Source organism: Musa acuminata, chromosome BXJ3-9 (genome assembly GCF_036884655.1).
Source record: "Musa acuminata AAA Group cultivar baxijiao chromosome BXJ3-9, Cavendish_Baxijiao_AAA, whole genome shotgun sequence".
NCBI lineage: Eukaryota > Viridiplantae > Streptophyta > Magnoliopsida > Zingiberales > Musaceae > Musa > Musa acuminata.
The window spans coordinates 4,797,266-4,817,681 of NC_088357.1; the positions used below are offsets into that span (position 1 = coordinate 4,797,266).

At 34.4% G+C, this 20,416-nt stretch overlaps 2 protein-coding genes across 3 annotated transcripts; both read left to right on the plus strand.

Moving 5' to 3' along the window:
• The first annotated feature begins 3,238 nt into the window (after positions 1-3,238).
• On the plus strand, positions 3,239-7,149 carry LOC103997182 (uncharacterized). Of its 2 annotated transcripts, XM_009418346.3 has the most exons (6): positions 3,239-3,384; positions 3,483-3,830; positions 5,491-5,527; positions 5,625-5,861; positions 5,946-5,993; positions 6,356-7,149. In XM_009418346.3, exons 2-6 carry the CDS (start codon positions 3,529-3,531, stop codon positions 6,836-6,838), a joined length of 1,107 nt encoding a protein of 368 aa, XP_009416621.2. In that variant the 5' UTR covers positions 3,239-3,384; positions 3,483-3,528; the 3' UTR covers positions 6,839-7,149. The 2 variants fall into 2 exon arrangements, with proteins under 2 accessions (XP_009416621.2, XP_065025332.1); XM_065169260.1 differs by having other exon boundaries at positions 3,239-3,830.
• Positions 7,150-10,228: 3,079 nt separating this feature from the next.
• On the plus strand, positions 10,229-20,051 carry LOC103997183 (actin-related protein 3). The gene is made up of 10 exons (XM_009418348.3): positions 10,229-10,530; positions 11,758-11,992; positions 12,075-12,299; positions 15,108-15,254; positions 16,289-16,381; positions 17,139-17,258; positions 18,542-18,652; positions 18,730-18,852; positions 18,928-19,026; positions 19,690-20,051. Exons 1-10 carry the CDS (start codon positions 10,484-10,486, stop codon positions 19,768-19,770), a joined length of 1,281 nt encoding a protein of 426 aa, XP_009416623.1. The 5' UTR covers positions 10,229-10,483; the 3' UTR covers positions 19,771-20,051.
• The last annotated feature ends 365 nt before the right edge of the window (positions 20,052-20,416 follow it).

Sequence of the window (20,416 nt, forward strand, 5' to 3'; positions counted from 1 at the left end):
GCTGTGTATTAGATTGAGTCTATAAAGAAAGGTGACAAGGGGAAGAACTGATCTCATGATATCGAGTTGTTCTTGCAACACCAAATAATCATCAAAGCTGTTTCAGATCCAGTGATGCTAAATATAGAGATTCATGCCATTTCATGGGTGTTTATGTTTCTATGTTCTGAGACATCATATAATATTTGTCTTTGATTACTAGTAATAAACTCACATATGAAGCTTACGCCTATAATAACAATAATTATTTAAGATTATAAATCTCAATTATTTGATATCGATTTACATGAAACATTTATTGCATGAGATAGATAAAACTAAGAGTATTTAAATGATTATTAATTATATTATATATTAAAGTCTTTTATTAGGTATTTATATACCTTTACTCATTATCATTTTACTACTTCTATCCAATATCGTATTAAACTTAATCCTCTCATTTCATCTACTATTAAAGTGAAATCTAAGAATTCACGAAGATTTGAAGGCGCATCATTTATTTGTCTTTGATTACTACGATCAACTCATACATGCATGAAACTTATAAGATGAATCAAAATCAAATTTGTTTTGATCTCATGGCAATATGGCATCTGCTTCATGATATAATTGAGGCCACTTATGACATAGCAATGTAGGAAATTTTTTAGCAGGTGTTTTACATGGCGATCACAATGTTAGTTCTAAATGCTATTTTTTTTGTTTATTATGTTTTTTATCTTCAACAATTTGAGGATCGTGTTACTATAAGAACAAAAAATGAGTATTTTTCTTTAAATACCGATCGATTAGTCCTCTACTATATATATGTTGACTTAAACATGCTATGATCTTTGATAACGAATCTACTATCAGCTGATACGTGATTGATATAGTTACGTTGATATACACTAAGTAAAATAATTTAGATCTTATTACCCCAAAAATAATGCATATATTCAAATCATTTTACCATCAACATGAACTGAAAATTATCTCTCTGTCAAATGTTGACACACAGAAAAGTAATATCAATTTGCAAATGTAGTGCCCGAAAAGCCATCATTCAGCATCTAATTTTATATAGTACTGTGAAATCGACATGCACAAAGTACCTCATCATTCTTGTAGGTCACACAAGCCTCAACTTGACCTTCTCTAGGAAGAATCAATGAGGCGTGAGGCTCAACGCCTTCTTAGAAGTCAAACTAATAATTAATGCTAGCTTTTCCTTGGGAGACAAACAAGTACCAACTTACTTGTAGGCGGCAGAATCCCATGATCCGAGCCGCATGTCTAATCCTATCTTATCCTTCTTTCCTCGATTATTAATTTTGTATTTGAAATCATATATTGTGCTAAAATCGATGTGGTCCTCTCCTTTAATTTCAATGATTTGTTTACATATCTATCCTTCTCGGAGATATCAAGATCATTCATGTGTATTCTTTACATTAGCATTCATCTAGAAAATTTAGGTAAATCAAGGTTAATAATCATTAACATTAACTATTTTGAATTTTTAAAAAATATACAAAAATATCATGATACTTAAAATACTTGCACTATGCTTATAATCATAATGAGTTTTTTCTTTTCTGATAAATGGTAGACGATGAACATGAGTATTGATCTCGGGATCGATAGTATTTAATAGATAAACAAAATAGCACCTTCAAATAATAATTGAATGTGTGTTCGGATCGAGATAGATTAACCAAATATATAATCAATGGACTAATATATTAAGTGTACATAATTTGTCGAATAAAATTAAAAACCTTCAATTAAGTTTGATATATCATTATTAGATTAATATTTTATTAAATAAAATTTTAAATTATTGTCATAATATACCATCATCAAATCAATACTTTTAACTAATAGCCAAATGATATTAGTGACAAAGATGAACTCTATATATTTATATATATTGTAATGCTATACATATATATATGTGTGATATAATATTTTAATTTTGTTTTATAAACCATGTTTCCTTCTCCACCATCTCACTCATCATATTCCAAGAAACTATATGACAAAAACATGCCCATTCAGTAAAATAGAAGCTACAAATGCCCCCACATGCCTTTGTTTCCTTCCTTCCCCACATTGAATATTGGAGGAGGGCACAAACTTGCAACCCTAAATGGGCAATGGGGCATTAATTTTTGAAAGCTTAGCTGATGCACAGAAACCATGGCCACTCGAAATCCGGATTCTTGTTTCAATGGTTGGCATGCATGTTGGTGTTTTGGAGATTGTGTTGTTGGTAGCAAAGAACCCCACACACACACACTCTCTCTCTCTCTCTTAGACCACTTGTAAATGTAGAAGAGGTTTTTCAATCATTTTATATTTTTATTTTTAATATATCTTTGAGATGGATAATATAAATAATTCTTAAGACTATTTTTTTTCTTCTATTTTAGGATTATTAAGAAGTCTTTCTTTCTTTTCTAGTGCACCTTTTTTTTCTTTCAGATATATATGAATTTCTTTTATCCAAAATGAATATTTTTATTTAATTTATCAAAAGAATATTAGGGTGTCATTCCAAGTTGACATTCAGTAATTTCATCTTCATCTCTCTCTCTCTCTCTCTCTCTCTCTCTCTCTCTCTCTCTCTATTTTCTTTATTTAGTCCTATTATATTTTTGGCCCAATTTTTTTTTCTTTTATTTTTACATGTTTTGTTTTTTTAGTCCATCTACCTAATTCACTACCCCTCTTAAGTTGCATTGACCATATTAAATGTATAAAGAAACAGTCATTCATAGTTCTATAACTTATCAAGAGATGTCTGTCTTAACTGAGTTTAATCTAACTTATTATCCATTGGCCAACCATAAGCCTTTCAATTACTCATCTCAATAACTTATATGACTCGTTCAATGATGGTGTCATGCAGCTTCAGGTCAACCACATGTCAATTGGATCATGAGGTGGCCTAACCCAACCATGGTCAAACTCCCTCTCTCTCTCCTCTGTGGATAAGCTCCACATAGTGTTCATAATTTAGTAAACTTAGCATATATGTGATTTTTGTATTTCTCTCTCTCTCTCTCACTATATATATATATATATATATATATATATATATATATATATATATATACATGATGATTAATCTTTATTGATTGTTCTCTCATCCCTTATATGCTCTGTATTTATCCATATTATTTATATTTTAATATAATAAATCATTTAAAAAATATTATAGAATATAAGAATATTAAATTTATGAGACAGCATTGGTTGATCCAACAAAAGATCTAATGAATCGAAATTTGAATGGTGGAAAAAGCAACAAATACTGTGAAGTGGAAAGCAAAGCTTTCGGCTTTGGGATGAAAAAGAAAGAGAAGAAGAAGAAGAAGAAGAAGAAGATCAAATCTAGTTAGATTGACCCCCCGAAATCCAACAGCTTAACTCGTTCCTTCCTAATATAGTAATATTATCTCCCTTTCCGTACTATATCTCTCTTCTTCTCACAGGGAGACACACACCCACACGGCGCCGGAGAGGGAGAGAGGTGGGGAGATGGGTGGGGTGACTTCCTCGGTGGCGGCGAAGCTGGCCTTCTTCCCGCCATCGCCGCCGTTGTACGAGGTGGTGACGGAGCCGGAGTCAGGGGTGGTGCGACTCAGCTGCTTCCCCCACCGCGAGAACGTGGAGGTGCTCCGCCTCCCCACCCGCCGCGGCACGGAGATCGTCGCCCTGTACGTCCGCAACCCCTTGGCGGCCTCCACTCTCCTCTACTCCCACGGCAACGCCGCGGATCTCGGCCAGATGTACGAGCTCTTCGTCGAGCTCAGCATCCACCTCCGCGTCAACCTTTTGGGGTACCTCCTCCGTTCTCTCTTTCGCTTTTGGTGTTGAAAGATCAGATTTTGATGGTTGGAGAAAAATCTATGCTTCTGAATCGTAGCCAAAAAAAAAAAAAGGGGTTCTTTGATGCAGTTCTGAAATCCTCGAGTCAATTTTACATTAATTTGCTTCTTTTTGGAGTAGATCACGGTCTCAGATGAGTTCGATGTGATGCCCTTCTCCTATTTGTGCTCTAATTTAAGTGATAAGTTAGATTTCCTCCGGATTTGGGTCTATCGAGACTTACCTTTCAAGCTCAAGATTGGTACGAGAAAAGCAATTTCTGTTGACTTTGATCAGTATATCTCATTTGCGGATATAAGCAATCCGATGATTAGAAGGTTGTTTTCATGTCCAAAAATCTGATTCTTTGGTCATATTAGAAGATATATGTTCTGTTTTGTTAAATGTGTGATTAGCATGATATTGTTTATCTATTGACTACAAATCTAACTTTAGAATAATAGCATCACGAAAGGAATGATCTTATGCGTGCCATAAATTAACAAGTCTCTGCCCTTTGACTTTGATGACATATCTTAAAATCCAAACAAACCAAGAAATCACATATTTGGTTATCTGTCATTTAAATGCTTCCACAGCGCCTTCATTGCATGAATAGTGTGGATCTGCCCCTACATTCATGTCTTCGTATTAAAATCGTTCACTGTCCAAATTATTGATTTTGGATATGGTTCCTTCATTATCCAAATCAAGGTGTCAAATTTTGGTTTGGTATCGATACGGTACACTTGCATACCAATCATTACGAGTTTATTAGGGGAAGGAGGCAGAGGCGGAGGAGGAGGAGAACGAGAAGAAGATGAAGAGGTGGATGCAGGGGCGGCTAAGGAAGAGTTGATGTTGGGGGAGGAGGAGGATGATACAGCAGTGAAGTATATCGAGGAGAGAAAAGCAAATAAAAAAAGACAATCATAACGACTATCATTATATTATAAAGAAAAAACTTTCCATATGTTAACTTATAACCTAGTAAGCCTGATACAGTGAGCTTACCTAATTAGCTTTGTTTTGAACCAGACCGAACAAAGTTTCATAGTTCACTTATCAGTAAATACAAAGTCTTAAATACTGATCCATATTACCATCTAATTAATTGACAAGCACACTACCTAGTACATCATATCTGAGTTAATCTTGTTGGGATAAGCTTATATATGAGTTGACCTCAAAACAATGTTCTTCTACTAACACTGGTGAGCTGAGCAGCTTATTATCAGCTGATGTCCCTCTGAGTTCTATTATTGAGCTGCATTAAATTTGTTGGACTGACATTGAATTCTTTATTGATCTGTAAGATATATCAAACCATGAACCTTTCTGTTCTGCAAAGCAAACCTGACTCATCTTTATGATCATACAGTCACTTTCAGTTTTTGCGAAACCTGAGGTAAGAAACTCTGTTTTCAGGTTTGCAGACGTATGTTCATCAACATTTGTCCTTGTCATTCTAAGTTCTTTATGATAAGTAAAATGCTACTAAATAACTAAACAGTTGTCGGTATTGCTTAATACCAACATTTATAATCTACTCCAGTTGCTTTATTTTTTAGTGCTGGCTTTTAACTCATAACTCTTTTCCCTAACTTGGCTGAAGCTTTCATATGCTTGCAGGTATGACTATTCTGGATATGGGCAATCATCCGGAAAGGTTTATATGCTCATCTCTCTACCTCTGCTTGATGACTTTTTTTTTTTTTTTGCTTTAATAGGTACAGGGTAACTGAACAGATTTGTCATATTTGTAGCCAAGTGAGCAAAACACATATGCCGATATAGAGGCTGCTTATAAGTGCCTTGTCGAGATCTACAGTGCTAAGGAGGAAGAAATTGTCCTCTATGGTCAGTCTGTCGGAAGTGGACCGACGGTGAATTTGGCTGCCCGACTACCTCACTTAAGAGCTGTCATATTGCATTGCCCTATACTCTCCGGTTTAAGAGTGATGTATCCCGTAAAACACACATATTGGTTTGACATCTACAAGGTTAAATTTCATGCAATTGCTTATGTTCCTTGTTTTTTATGGTTCAATTGTGTATCTTAAATTTTTTACTTTCATTTTGTCCAGAATATTGACAAAATATCATCGGTCAATTGTCCTGTGCTGGTAATTCATGTGAGTATATCTCTCTTACATTCTATTCTGAATATAATGTAAATGAATATAATATAAAATGTACATGAGAAATTTCCATCCTGAAAGGAACTTGTATTACTACTGACAGAAAAATACTTAAATACTTAATTGAGCTACTCCTTGAATTATGATGACATGATAAATTTTATGTTTGCATCTTTGAGGAATGTTATATGATATCTGCATCATTGCAAGTTGGATTTGTAGCTTCAGAGCTATTCATGGGTGCATAAACAATGACCTGTATGCAATTTCCGAGTTAGAAGTTCTCCAATTTTTCATGTCATAATTATTTCTAAATGTAATTACAGGCACTTACTAATACTTATTTCGATCTGCAGGGAACATCAGATGAAGTTGTGGACTTCTCTCATGGCACAAAGCTTTGGGAATTATGTAATAAGAAGTATGAACCGCTTTGGCTCAAAGGAGGAAAGCATTGTGACTTGGAGCTTTTTCCTGAGTACATCAAACACCTCAAGAAGTTTATATCTGCGGTCGAGAAATCGCCTTCTCAGAGGAGCACCTGGAGAAGAAATGCAGATCAATTTGAGCTATCGAGGATGAGCACCAGCCGCTTGGAGCCATCAAGGATGAGCTTTGGTCGGAGAGAAAGATCTAAGCCAAGCACTGCAAAGTATAAAAGCAAGGATCAGACGTCTCCCAATGTGGAAAAGCAGGAGAAGATGAAGATATCATTTGACAAAACAGAGAAGTCCAGGAGAAGTCTGGATTGCTTCAGACTTTCCGGGAAGCACGTCGCCGATCAACCGGATAGAGGACGTCGGAGCGTCGACAGATTGGATAGGATATGGGCCGGTTGAAGTCTTAATTTGTTTGTGGAATCCATACATGGGCTTGATTGTGTTGGGAGAAGTATCTGTACATTTATTTGTGCTTACCAATCATGTAATCTGTTTGTGGATGTTTATATGGCAATGAGTGGATGCTGAAAAGGAAGCCTAGATGACAAGTGATTGATGCTCTTGGCTTATAATTTAGCAACATTTTTATTCTTGATGTTTAAGCAGCTTTAACAGGGTGGAATAAGTGTAGTTGTTCATGTGGTGTGTATGTAATTTGTTCCTGTGGCAATTGACAAGAATATTTGGGAATGAAGCTAATTCTCCTACAATTGCAGTTAATTTGTTCCATTGATTTTTTTCATGAGGAGATAACTCCTTCTGCCTCTTTCATTGAGAAATATTAATGTCTCTGGGGAGAAGGATGCTTATAGTAAGACATGGAGATGTACAATGCCATAGAAATATGCAGGTCTATGTCATGGTACTCTGCTAATGCAACATTAGTGATCTATAGGACTTTGAGTAGATTTGTAGTTTGTTTAATCTGAATATTCTGTGTTTGCTACAAAGGTATTTTTCTATCCATTTGAGCAGATTATGCTTCACTTTTCCTTCATATATTTAATTGTTCCATGAACAACTATCAAAGGGATATATTGTGATGGATGTTATCAAATTGAAAATTATGGCTGCTTGCATCCATCAGTTGTCACCTACTTCTGATGAAAATTAGACATTTCAAAATCTGTTCAGTATCATCAAAAAGAAAATGAGTTTATGTTAACAAAATGGAGAAACTTTATGCTTGTACTGCACATTATTACAAAAAAAAAAAAAAAAACAGATGACAAAATTTTATGGATATAAAAGATGCTGCAACACAGCAAGACTTGGTGAACAACACAACATTCAATAATTTACTGGAAAGGTCAATTTAAGTAACAAATTTGAAGATTCTTGCCATGTCAAGAATCAGCTACCATATCATATAAGAAAGGTTTCAGCTCAGATGTATGTCAGAGATAAAGAGGCTAACTAACACAGCACACTAGTCCCAATTTAGCACCATGATCACATTAAAGTCAGATAATTATCAATCTGGAAGCTAATAATTGATGCCAATTATTATTGCTAGACATGCCTTAAGCATCACAGTATGAATGTAGGCATGCTTCAATATCCAAAATAAGCTAAAATATAAGTGATGGTTGAAATGTATTCTTAAGGATTTAGCACTTTTTCATTTGGAACAAACCAACAAGACTGCTTTTTTATATGTCAGATTGAGTTCTTCATAATGCAAAGTTAATATACTTTCAAATCCATTCAAAAGTCAAACTTATACATGATAATGAGAGGAAGTTCAACATATGACCCCCTATGTTATTGCCAGCATAAAATGGCAAGATAACATCATTCTGAGAGAAACCAAAGCATTAGCAAACTAAGTTTGCCAGTGAATCAAGCAGTTCAAACAGTAACAAAAATTACATTAGTGAATCCTTCTGTTTTGCTTGAGCCAGCAGCTCTCCTCTAAGTTGCTTAATCTCCATTTCCCTCTCCAATCTCTCATTCTGAAAGAATGGAAGTGAATCAAAACCACAAAATCATATCAGAGGCATAATTTAATCAAAGAAAAGAATAAGATTTTCTAAAGGCTATAATTGTTGCACATCATAGAGCATTTGTTCCATATAGTCAGTCATATTCCCTTATCCAGTTTACATTACTTTTATGACCAGAAAGTCCCTAAGTTATGACTAAAAGAACCTAAGATTGGTTATTTATATGTTGGCTAAGAAAGAATGCATAGTCCAGCCTGATACAACATCCAAAATAGAAGATCATTACCACCCATCTCCTTGGAGATCAATATGAGTCTGGGCAGAGCACTGGCAGTGAAAGACAAGTGACAGGAGGAACAAAAGGAAAAAGATAAGAAAATGAAAATGTGGCAGAGGAACTTTTAAACCTTGATAATGTTTATTCCAACTCCTTTACTCTGCAGATCACAACTGATAGGTTTGTTCCTTTTTCTAAGTTGCATCTTTTACAAATTGTTTAACTTCATTGTTGTCAAAAGCTCAATATTTCAAAAGGATATTTTTTCACTTAATTAACTATATTGGAGCAATAAAAAAAATTATACAGGATGCAAACTGGTACATTCATCATAAAAAAAATATGTTTTTTTCAAAAGGTATTTCAGGGAATATGATAAATAAATGATGATGATATTTAAAAATATTTTTAAGAATTATAAGAAATAAAGGGAGTCTTTCGGATAATATAAAAAATAATTACCTATCAGAAAAAAAAATAAAAAAGAAGTTTTTTTTTTCTGATAGGTAATTCTTTTTTATATTTAATCAAAAAATTAATTAAATATATATATATTTGAATCCTACTATGATATTCAAGTGTTCCTGATATCCTTAATTTATTTTTGACTTATTATAATATTTTAAAAAATATTATAGTATTTTTTATTATCAAAGTACTAAAAATACCATAAAACTATTAAAAAATAATATAAAGTGACATCATGTTTTAGGTTTTACATTGGTTTGATTAATGTTATGAGTTCATTTATATAATTTATAACTTTATAGTATTTTTGTTGTTGTGACCAAGATATTAGAACTGTAACAAACCAAAAATACTCTAACATACATGAACAATATAATCTTTTTTGAGGAACAATTAAAATATTTTTAAATTAAAAATATATTATTTAAAAAACAAAAAGGTGATGTCTTTTGGAAAAAAAATGAAAAAAAGATGTCTCGAGAGACAAGTCGTTTAAAATAAAAAGTTAGGCAAAATAAAATATTTAGGATGTTCTTAATGTCACATAAGAGTTAAAGAATAATATGAAAGAAAATTATTGCAAGTTTCAATAAATAATTAAATGACAGCAAATGGACAGAGATATGATATGCACGCATGTGCTTAGGTTTTAAGGATATATGTTAAATTTATATTTGAAGGAATACATATACAATTCATTTCTTTCATATATATTATAATATTTTGTGATACTTGTTAGCAAATAATTATGTTTTTTTCAAAAGGTATTTCAGGGAATATGATAAATAAATAATGATGATATTAAAAATTATTTTAAGAATTATAAGAAATAAAGGGCGGCTTTTGGATAATATAAAAAAGAATTACCTATAAAAAAATTTAAAAGAAGTATTTTTTTTTCTTTCCGGAATTCATATTTAGCGCCCCAAATCAGCAACATTTGGCGGAGTGGAAACGGAAAACATTTTCGATCATGTTAACAAATGATTAAGATCAACCACACGCAATAGCGTCAAATTTTGGCTTGGCCGCAACAATCGATGGAACGAAAAAACAAAAACAAAAAGAACCGCAACGCTTTTTGCATAGGATTTTCTTAGGGCTAATAAACCGGGGGCAGACTTGACTCGCTTCGTCCGGGACCTGTCGGAAGCCGAAAGGGGCGGGCGATGATGGATTTCCGTTGAGCCGCCGCTGTCGCTTCGGATCCACGCTGCTCCCCTCCTCCTCTTCCGCATTATCGCATCGAGATCTACATCAGCGCCGCCGCCGACGGCGCCACTACCATGAGCGGTTGCCCATCGCGGTGCCACGCCTCGGATCTCGCCGGCAGATCCGCCCTCAAATATCCAAATGGACGCTACCTCTCGCCCAGCGGTGGTCATCGACAATGGCACCGGGTATTTCCTTGTGCAATTGCGTGCTTCTAGTGTAAATCGACTGCTACTTTGATTCCTGGTTGCGTAAAAGTCGTGAATTATAGTCAAAATTAGTTGATGAGTTGACGACGTAAAGCAAGGGATCATTTTGGAGGAGACCTCGAGGATGTAGATTGAGATGTTGAATTCCTTTTTCGTCACTTGTGGATGCATCTTTAGGTTCATAAGTTGAGGGTTGTGAATTTGGTGTCGATCAGAAAGGGATTGTGCTCTTGAAATGATCCGAAGGTGAAGTGCGTGGAATCTCGAGGTTGGAGTGATACGTGAGAGGGCATGGAATACGTGGTCGACTGCAGATACCAGATGGCCATAAAAAGCGGGGTTAATTGTTAGACCGATGCTATGGCTGTGGTACTTTGCTAGTGTGTAGCAGGGTTTTGTTGATGCTTCTCGGCATGTGTTCCTTTATCTGTTGCGTGTTACATTAATGGGGATGTGGGTTCTGGAAATTAGTAATACGTTTTCTGATATGATGCCTTAACTTGCTTTGAAGTAAAATTGACAGCATCAAATGATGCTTTATTGTTCAAACACGAAGGCTGTTGTGAAAGAGGGAATGCCAAAGGTTCAACAGCTGAAGAGAATAAGGAAAACCATATGTTAATGGTCCAGAAAATTTAAACTGTATTGTTTTGGACTAAGTGAATTGTGCCATCAGCACTAGGAATAGCTCATCAGTTTTTTAAGGGCATTTCAAAGGTACATTGGTTAAAGTGGATATATTACTTTCACGGGAAACTAAACGATTGAATTTTTTAGAACTAGCAAGATTTTCCAGTTTTCAGTGATTGTTTAGTTGCTTCGTCAAAGGATTATAAAGGATGGTCAAGTTACTCCTTACCGAACTGAGAGAACAAAATTCGAGACACAGAAACAATCTCTTCAAGGATAAGTATAATTAACTCTTCCGTACTTCACAGGCGGGAGCCATGCTGATTCATCCTTTGGCAAAGGATTATCAAGGTCATTATGATGATCTTTTGCAGAGAGATGGGTTGAATATCATATTGTGATTTTTTTATTTAAATTTGTTTTGTTTGGTTCTTTTATATGAATATGACCCTTGTCGCTGAATAGTTGATGAGATTTGATAATAATCTTCCATTAGATTGCAGTCATGTTTGAAATAGTTCTAACTTCTAACTACATATCTGCTTACATGATGACCTGAAGCTTTTCCATTATTAGGTATACAAAAATGGGATTTGCTGGCAATGTTGAACCTTCCTTCATCATCCCAACCATAGTTGCTGTCAATGAATCTTTTTCGAATCAACCAAAGAGTTCTAGTAAGGGAAATTGGCTCACACAGCATACTGCAGGTGTAGTGGCGGACCTTGACTTTTTAATTGGAGAAGAAGCCTTAACATGTTCTCGCTCTAGTAATATGTACAGTCTTAGTTACCCCATCCATCATGGTCAGGTATGATAGTGCCAAGATATACAGGTCCATTTAATTTTATTTTTTTGTGGATTTTTTTGAGCTTATAGTGCCAATTTTGCAGGTGGAAAATTGGGATACAATGGAAAGATTTTGGCAACAATGTATCTTTGATTATTTACGTTGTGACCCTGAAGATCACTATTTTCTTCTAACTGAGAGCCCCCTTACTGCTCCTGAAACCCGTGAATATACAGGAGAAATCATGTTTGAGACCTTTAATATTCCTGGATTGTATATAGCAGTCCAACCAGTTCTAGCCCTTGCTGCTGGTTACACTACTTCAAAGGTACTTTCAGCTACCATTTTAGGACATTTTTTATTTTTAAGGTGGCACATGTGTTAAGTTACACCTATTTTTTGTTATGTAGATTAACACCTAGATTGCATTTTGATCTTGAGTTGAAGAAATTACTTGGTTTAGATAAATATATACCATTCTTGCTTTTTAATTTTATATGAAATGACATGCATTTCTTTTATGATTTGGAATCTAGGATAATTCCTGCCTTGAACTTGTAGTTACTTGTTTTGTGATTGATTCTAAGATATGAAAACTTGAGCCATTTATAGTATGACAAAGATTTGGTAGTAAGTTATTGCCAGTGTTTTGTAGGATTGCTTCTTTTGGCGCATAAGATTGCACAATGAATAGCATCTAGGTCTCATGCTGTGCCCCTTTCAAATATTACCATAGACATGAATTTGTTCTCTCTAATGAATGTGTTTTTGTTGTAGTTACTAGTTACGGTGTAAGTCAAGAAACTTGAATGTGATCTGGACTCATTTTTTTGGGCTAGGTGTTGTTCGAGATAAAATCATTTGAAATTTTGTATCCAAGTCTGGCTTCAACAATTGTTTACCAGATCCCATCTAGACCAACATTGTTACTTTGTACTTTGAATAAAAAGTAAAAAATTTGTATGCTATTTATATAATTTTTGGTTTGCTTTAAGTGATTTCTTTAGTTAGTGAAAGATTAGAAATAGTTTCTTTAAGGTTTTGCAGTTCTTATAATATAAATAAGATGGAATGTTTCCATGACTTTTTGAAGCAACAATAAAAAAAGAAAATAATGTAAGAATGATGACTGCTTTCTTCAGTATTTGGTTCAAAGCAAGTTTTCAAGGTGCATGGGACCCCATCAAGATGGTATTATTCTGGTCCATTTCTGTTTTCTCTTGTTTTAACTTTTTGTTGTTTATTTGTTGTTCTTGGCATAAATAAAAAGATTTTGTATCTTTATTGTCACATCCCTGATTTTTTTTTTCCATAGGATTACAACATATTTTCATAGGTACATAAAGAGCCAAATAAATAAATATTATTTTATTAATAAACATAAATTATAAATATTTATTATAATTTATTTATTCATGAAAATAAAAGTAAAAAATAGCCATAGGCTTTATTGAGAAACATAGTGATGTCAACTTTGAAATAAAATCCAACTGGCTCTACCTAGTGGTAGAGGAAGGTCTGCTCTCCATTAAAATCCGGTCTAGTGCTATTAGGAGGTTGTTTAGAAAACATAAAACAAAACAAAGAAATTCCAGTAATGCTGAGTAGGAACCCCTATAAGTCAATTGTAAAATAAATACATATCTAAAAATCAATCATCCTACTAGCGTATATCAAATACAACAAGATGAATGAGGAGGCCCATAGAACAAGATTTAATATCCATCCCGGGACCATCAATATGTATCGAGATTTGCATCAAAGCTATTAATGGCGTGGTATGAAGTGAGATACAGCAGAGCTTGTCTCTAAAATCTAAATGTCTAGTTTGCCACAAGTGAAGATAGAACATCAAGTACCTGTGGGAAGATTGCAAAAGATTCTAATTCCAGTATGGAAGTGGGAGTAGGTCTCTATGGATATTGTGATAGGATTATCCAAGACTACAGAAGGATATGATGAAATTTGAATAGTAGTGGACATGCTCACTAAATCTGTTCACTTCCTTCTTGTTAACAAGAAGTATTCCTTGGATAAACTAGCAAGTTTATACATTAAGAAGATCATTCGATATCATGGGGAGCCAGTTAGTATTATTTTTAATGGAGATCCAAGGTTCATCTCCATGTTTTGAGGAAGTTTGTAGAAATCCTTAGTTACACAATTAAAGTTTAGTATAACTTTTCACCTCCAAACAGATGGTCAATATAAGAGGACAATACAAACTCTTGAAGGCCTCTTATGTGCGTTGGACTTTAGTGGAAGTCGGGATATACTTGCACCTAATTAAGTTTTCTTACAATAATAGCCACCACTCTAGTATACAGATGACCCAATTTGAAGTTCTGTATGAGAGAAAGTGTAGGTCACTTGTGTGCTCGGATGAGGTGGGAGAACAGAAGCTTTTGAGACCTAAGATGATTCAAAGAGATGCTAATAATGTTCGAACTATATGTGTAATACCTTGATTAATTCTATACCGAAAGTGGATAAGACTAAGATAGACTTATAAGAGTATGAGTGTACTACTATCGACTTTAGCTTAAGTATTTTCTCTAGTGGTTTGTGTTCAATAAAGTTGACAGGTCAGTTAGCTTATTAGGCATGGGTTATAACATTTGGTAACAAAGTCGACCTAGTATTCGAACATGGTAAGGGGGCTCGAGTAGGAAAGGACTACCAGTCGATGGAGTCAGAGGAGTCATCACGACATAGAGCCACCATTGGGTTACGTCTCATATGCATTATGCTATAGTTTAATCTAGGCTATGCTTGGCCTTGATGAGAACATCAAGCCCTTAAATGGGGGAGTTTGTGATACCCTAATTAGTCTTACATCGGAAGTGAACAAGACTAAGATAGATCCATAAGGGTCTGTTGTGTGTACTACTATCAACTTTAGCCTTTAAGCCCTTAAGTTGGGGAGTTTGTATTCTACATCCACTAGTCCCGCCTTCACATCTATCTATGTTGCTTTTACTCTGATGATGTTTATAAGTTTGTACTTTGCATTCTCTGCCATCTAAAACTGAATTTCTCATTGTAGTTCTTTGAGATTGTATATAGTCTTATGGTTCATATTAACCAGTCTTATAATTTGCCTTATATAGTTTATGTTGACCAGTACAATTTTCAGTGTGAAATGACAGGTGTTGTAGTTGATGTTGGAGATGGTGCTACACATGTTGTTCCGGTTGCAGATGGTTATGTGATAGGCAGTAGTATCAGTTCAATACCTATAGCGGGCAAGAATGTTACCCAGTTCATTCAGCAGCTTATGAAGGTAAAAGTAAATGAATTTACACCTTCTATGCTTTTTAAGTAATCCAACATATTCTAAGTAATTTAGTTCTGCATTACATTTTGGGCAAAGAAATTTGTAACCATTTGATGGATCATAAATAAAGGGTTTTGATAAATTTTTTAGCATAGAAGTTGTTGAAATGAGACATCCGTTTACATTTTATATGTTCTTAAATTCATCAATTCTCTCTTCAAGATTTGCTTTTCTTCTCATATTATGTTTTCATTTTCTTGACTTTCTTGTTGTCATAGGCATGCATCAACTGATTAACATCATAAAAATATGTCTCTTATGACCTGTTTGGCTCAGATAGACAGGCATGACCTATTTTATTAGGTAACTATCAAATGTCTCAAGAGGGGAGGATAGAAGCCAAGAGGTCCTACGTGTGCAGACTTCTGGAGATGCAGAGACCAGCAGTTTTAAACAAATTTGGGACCATGTCTTTGGGTGGATCTCGAGAAGCAGTCTTCATGTGATGAAGTTTTTGGTGCTGAATAGACTCTCACCTCCAGTAGTAAAACCTATTACTGTTTGTTATGCTGACTTAACCTTTGGCCTTTTGATTTCTTCAATTTTAAATAGTGTTATGACTCTCTCTGATTTATTGGGGGTGGGTTGGTATGTCTGAGTTCCACCTAAGCTGAATGATGGCATCATTCGAAGGTGCTAATAATGTCTTGATAAGGGCCATACACCATGAAAGATGAGCTTGAAAAATTTTGCCCATGTTGAATCTTTAACGGTCATCAAGGACTGAAACTTGTAGGTAGGTCAAGGAAACTTAATTATGTTATTCACATCAACTGTAAATTTTTTGTTTTCAGAATCTTCGTGTCTTAAGCATAAGCATCCAATTTTCAATTTCAATAAGGTGTGGCCATTGTTTTAGCTAGAACCACTTGGATTTTGATTTTGCAAAAATGCTTGGTATGAATTTGGACACTGTTTTAAGAAGCACACATTGTGGCATATGTCCTGGTATTCACGATTAGCTATAATCATTCCTATAGGAGAGGGGTGAGCATATACCACCAGAAGATTCTTTTGAAGTGGCAAGGAAGATTAAAGAAGCATATTGCTACACGTGTTCGGACATTGTAAAGGTAATTTGCTTTCTATTTATTAGTTAATACATGATTTGAACTCAGGAAGGGGAAATATTGGCTTTTGATGCTTCGTGTAAATTTTTCTTAATGCTGTATCAACTCTCTTTATGAATACCGCTTTGTGGATGATGGATGATTAAACTTCTGTTTACACATTTCTGGTGTTTTAAGGAAATTACTATAATTAAACGACTTCATTTGGACATTGTCTGCTGCATGTAGATATGTTCATCATGATTATAATGTTTCTTGGGTAAAATGATCATTAATTTACACAAGATCTTAGAGCATAAAAGACGTGCATTAACTCCATAATAACGTCTGCATTTGAGTAGTGGATTTTATTGAACGGTAAAGTGAACTCATGCGTGGACTGCTCGTAAATCTCTCATATAATTATAGCCCAAAATTTTTTTCGATGGAACCTTTTGATGGTAGACAGCTAGAGATGATCCAGTAAAAATAAATCCACTCATAAGTGGCCATTTTAAGTATATATTTAACTACTTTATGGGATTTAATTGTCAGTAAAATCATGTTATTGGATTTCTTATCAATTTAAATGCAACATGCTTATGTGATGTGGGAGCTCAATAGTGTTCTATGATTTTCTCATTCTTAAACTTCGTGTGAGATATCTAGTTAACTGCTATGAATTATGCGGCAATAGATTTAGCAATAAGAAATTAAGAACTTCTAATAATTGTTAGCTGTTATATTTTCAATGACTAATTATTTTATTTTATGATATCAGGAATTCAATAGGCATGACAAAGAGCCTGGTAAATATACAAAGCAATGGGTTGGTACTAAACCAAAGACTGGGGTGCGATACTCTTGTGATATTGGATATGAGCGTTTTCTTGGTCCTGAGGTATAAATCCTATCTTGCCACTTCAATTGATTTTGGCTTTCAGACCAATTCTTATCATGAATAACTTGACAAAATTGTCATAATATGTTCATATCATGCAGATTGTCTTTTGATATAGCAATTTGTAATATGAAATCCTCACAAGATTTATTTCAACTGTTGTAGAGGTATTGATTAAATTGCTCTTTCATGAAATGCTATGAACCAAATCTTTTTACAAGTGATTTAAACTGATTTTTGGATTATCATAGTATCAAAGCAGGTAATTTTTTCAAATTATTTCTTCTCTGTCTTGTTTCCTTCAAATTGCTAATCTTGTTATGGTATCAGTGTTAGAATTTCTTGAAATGATCTTTGATTTGGAATCTGGAAATAGTAGATAACTACCTTGATGTATAAGATGCGATGAAGCTTGGTTTTTACCATGGTCGGTCCAGAAAGATATGAGCTACAAATATATGCACTGACATTGCAGAATACCTTGTTACACTTTTTCTTAATCAAGGGCTGTGGTAGAGGCTTGTGTCATAACTTAACTTTCTCGTGATCACTAAGCAAGCTATTTGATAAGATGGTATTTTATTATTTAGTTTCTCCGCTAACTTTGTAGATGCTACATCCAACTGGTATCATCATTAATGATGCACAAACATATTTATGCTGTACACTTCATCAGACCTGAATAAATTCTTGCGTTTCTAATCACCTTCTACCAGTTTTTGTCCACAGATGACTTGATGGATGTATTTTTTTCCATCTCAGGCGTTTCATGTGTCTTAATTTCTCCATAGCCAAATGTCTAATTTTTTTGGGCTTTAGTCTTTCCTTTCGAAGTCTTTTTGGAGCCCATTTGTGCTATTATCTGCTGGCCATTTTGGCTGGAAAGGATTTTGTGGCTATGGGGTTGAATGTGTGACCTTCTGTTTGCTGTCATCTGGCTTAGTCTGGTCAAACTGCATTGCAAAATTTTAAATTTGACATTAATTTTCAAAGCTTATGGACAATTTGAATAATGTGTTTTTGTGGTAATAGTCCTACTGATAATGAGCAGTTGTTTTGTATGTGTTGCTAAAGTTACTCCATGGACTTCTAATTTTTTGATCCTTTTACTATTTTCAATACAATTTTGGAGTTCGTATGATATGTTCACTTCTTTTTCACTAATAAAACAGGACTGCATTCACAACATCCTGTTGTTTGTTCATTGCCGTTGTTTGTATTTACATCTTAAGCATATGTTGTTATTGCTGTTTGTTTCAAAAATTGGTTTGTTATATGTGCAGATTTTCTTCCATCCTGAGATATACAATAGTGATTTTACCACTCCTTTACCTGCCGTTGTTGACAAATGCATTCAATTATCACCAATTGACACCAGAAGGGCTCTATATAAGGCAAGTGTTCAAATATTGTGGCTTCACAATTTAACTTTCCAGTTTCTAGCCATCATATATTCATGTTACTGTCTCAGAATATAGTGTTATCTGGGGGATCAACCATGTTTAAGGACTTCCATAGAAGACTGCAACGAGATTTGAAAAGGATAGTGGATGCACGGATTGTTACATCTGAAGCCCAATTCAAAGATGTAAAAGTAAGTAGTCTAATAAAATTCAATCTTCTTCAGCTGCTTGTATAGGGGGCTAATTTTTTGTTGTTTGGACTCTAGGCTCAACCCATTGAAGTTAATGTTGTCAGCCATCCTATTCAGAGATATGCAGTTTGGTTTGGAGGTTCTGTGCTTGCATCAACTTCTGAATTTTATGGGGTAATTCTGAACTCGACTTAATGTTTGCAATTATCTAACTAGCTAAAATAGGAGAATAAAAGCTCTCATTTAAGTGCGTCAAAGTGTCAAACTCTATATTATGTTTATCAAATGATTTATAATCTTTGCATTGTATGTATGACAGAACATTGGATTCAGTAGATATTCAAGTACAAATACACTTTTAATCCTTTGGTCGACCATGATTTGTAGAACTAAAGTATGATTTACTTTAGGTTTCATATCTGTAAAGTTTTAGGATCTTTCTGAACTAGAGTGTGATTTACTTTAGAACTAAAGTATGATTTACTTTAGTTCAGAATGATCCTAAAAATTCTGAACTAAAGTATGACTTGTAGAACTAAAGCAGATATTCAAGTTATCTGTATGACATATATGTATGATCTCAAACAACAGAAGCCCAGATTTACTAGATCCTAAAAATTGATACAAGATCCTAAAAATTGATACAATCTTACCACCATATCAGCTCATTCAGAATGATTCTTTGGGACCTCAAACATTTATAAGAATAGATCAGAAGGTACACTGTCTTTTAGTTAATACTCAAGACATTTGTAATTGTAATCTTTTTTTTTACGTCACTGTGAATTTTTTCCTTGCATTGTGGATTTAAATTGGATGCTTCCCTTTTTCATGTAGGCTTGCCACACAAAAGCAGAATACGAGGAATATGGAGCTAGCATATGCCGAACGAATCCTGTCTTCAAAGGAATGTACTGAAATCGAAGGATTGAATGCCAGCATAAACAAAGTTCATAATCTTTTATGAAGCCACAAACGGGCAAAAATCATTCCCAATCTGTACATTTGAGAGGCAACCAGAGGGGATTTTCAAGTTGTATATTAGATGTGTCATTGCCTCAGGTATGAATTACCATAGCAGTGATCTCTGAATACCCTGTTTGTGTTTTTTGTTTGGGTTATTCAGCACATATTCCTGTAAACTTCTATGGGATTATTCAGAACAAAGATGAATCACACCAACTCTCTCTAAGATGTCATATACTCTGTCCAAGCAAATGAACTGCCATGGTTGTGTTAATATTTCAACAGCACCAAATTATTTACTTTTAGAGAAATCACAAACTTGAGCAGAAGCATACTTCTTTGATGTTATCGGTGCAAATGTCATTGGTTCATAATTGCTTTAAGGAACAGGCAAATTAATTGTGGAATTGTGACAGTCGAAGCAGGTTTAAATGAGACAAAATCTGTGGGATTATTAACTGTTTTTGTTGGATTTACGTTTTCCAATACATGGCCAAATTTGGTTGGACTCAAGATGAGCAATGCAAGTTGGCACCTCAGCGGTACGAAGTTGAGAGAAAGTTTTTGGCCTCTAACGTACATTTCAGCAGTGTTTGAA

Bases quoted from the DNA above. Each gene is read 5' to 3' on its own strand.
- LOC103997183 (XM_009418348.3), top strand. From the start codon at position 10,484: ATGGACGCTACCTCTCGCCCAGCGGTGGTCATCGACAATGGCACCGG. The intron at 12,300-15,107 runs GTACTTTCAGCT...TACAATTTTCAG, and splicing joins CTGGTTACACTACTTCAAAG to TGTGAAATGACAGGTGTTGT. The intron at 18,653-18,729 runs GCAAGTGTTCAA...TTACTGTCTCAG, and splicing joins CCAGAAGGGCTCTATATAAG to AATATAGTGTTATCTGGGGG.
- LOC103997182 (XM_065169260.1), top strand. From the start codon at position 3,529: ATGGGTGGGGTGACTTCCTCGGTGGCGGCGAAGCTGGCCTTCTTCCCG. The intron at 3,831-5,490 runs GTACCTCCTCCG...ATATGCTTGCAG, and splicing joins CTCCGCGTCAACCTTTTGGG to GTATGACTATTCTGGATATG. The intron at 5,994-6,355 runs GTGAGTATATCT...TTCGATCTGCAG, and splicing joins GTCCTGTGCTGGTAATTCAT to GGAACATCAGATGAAGTTGT.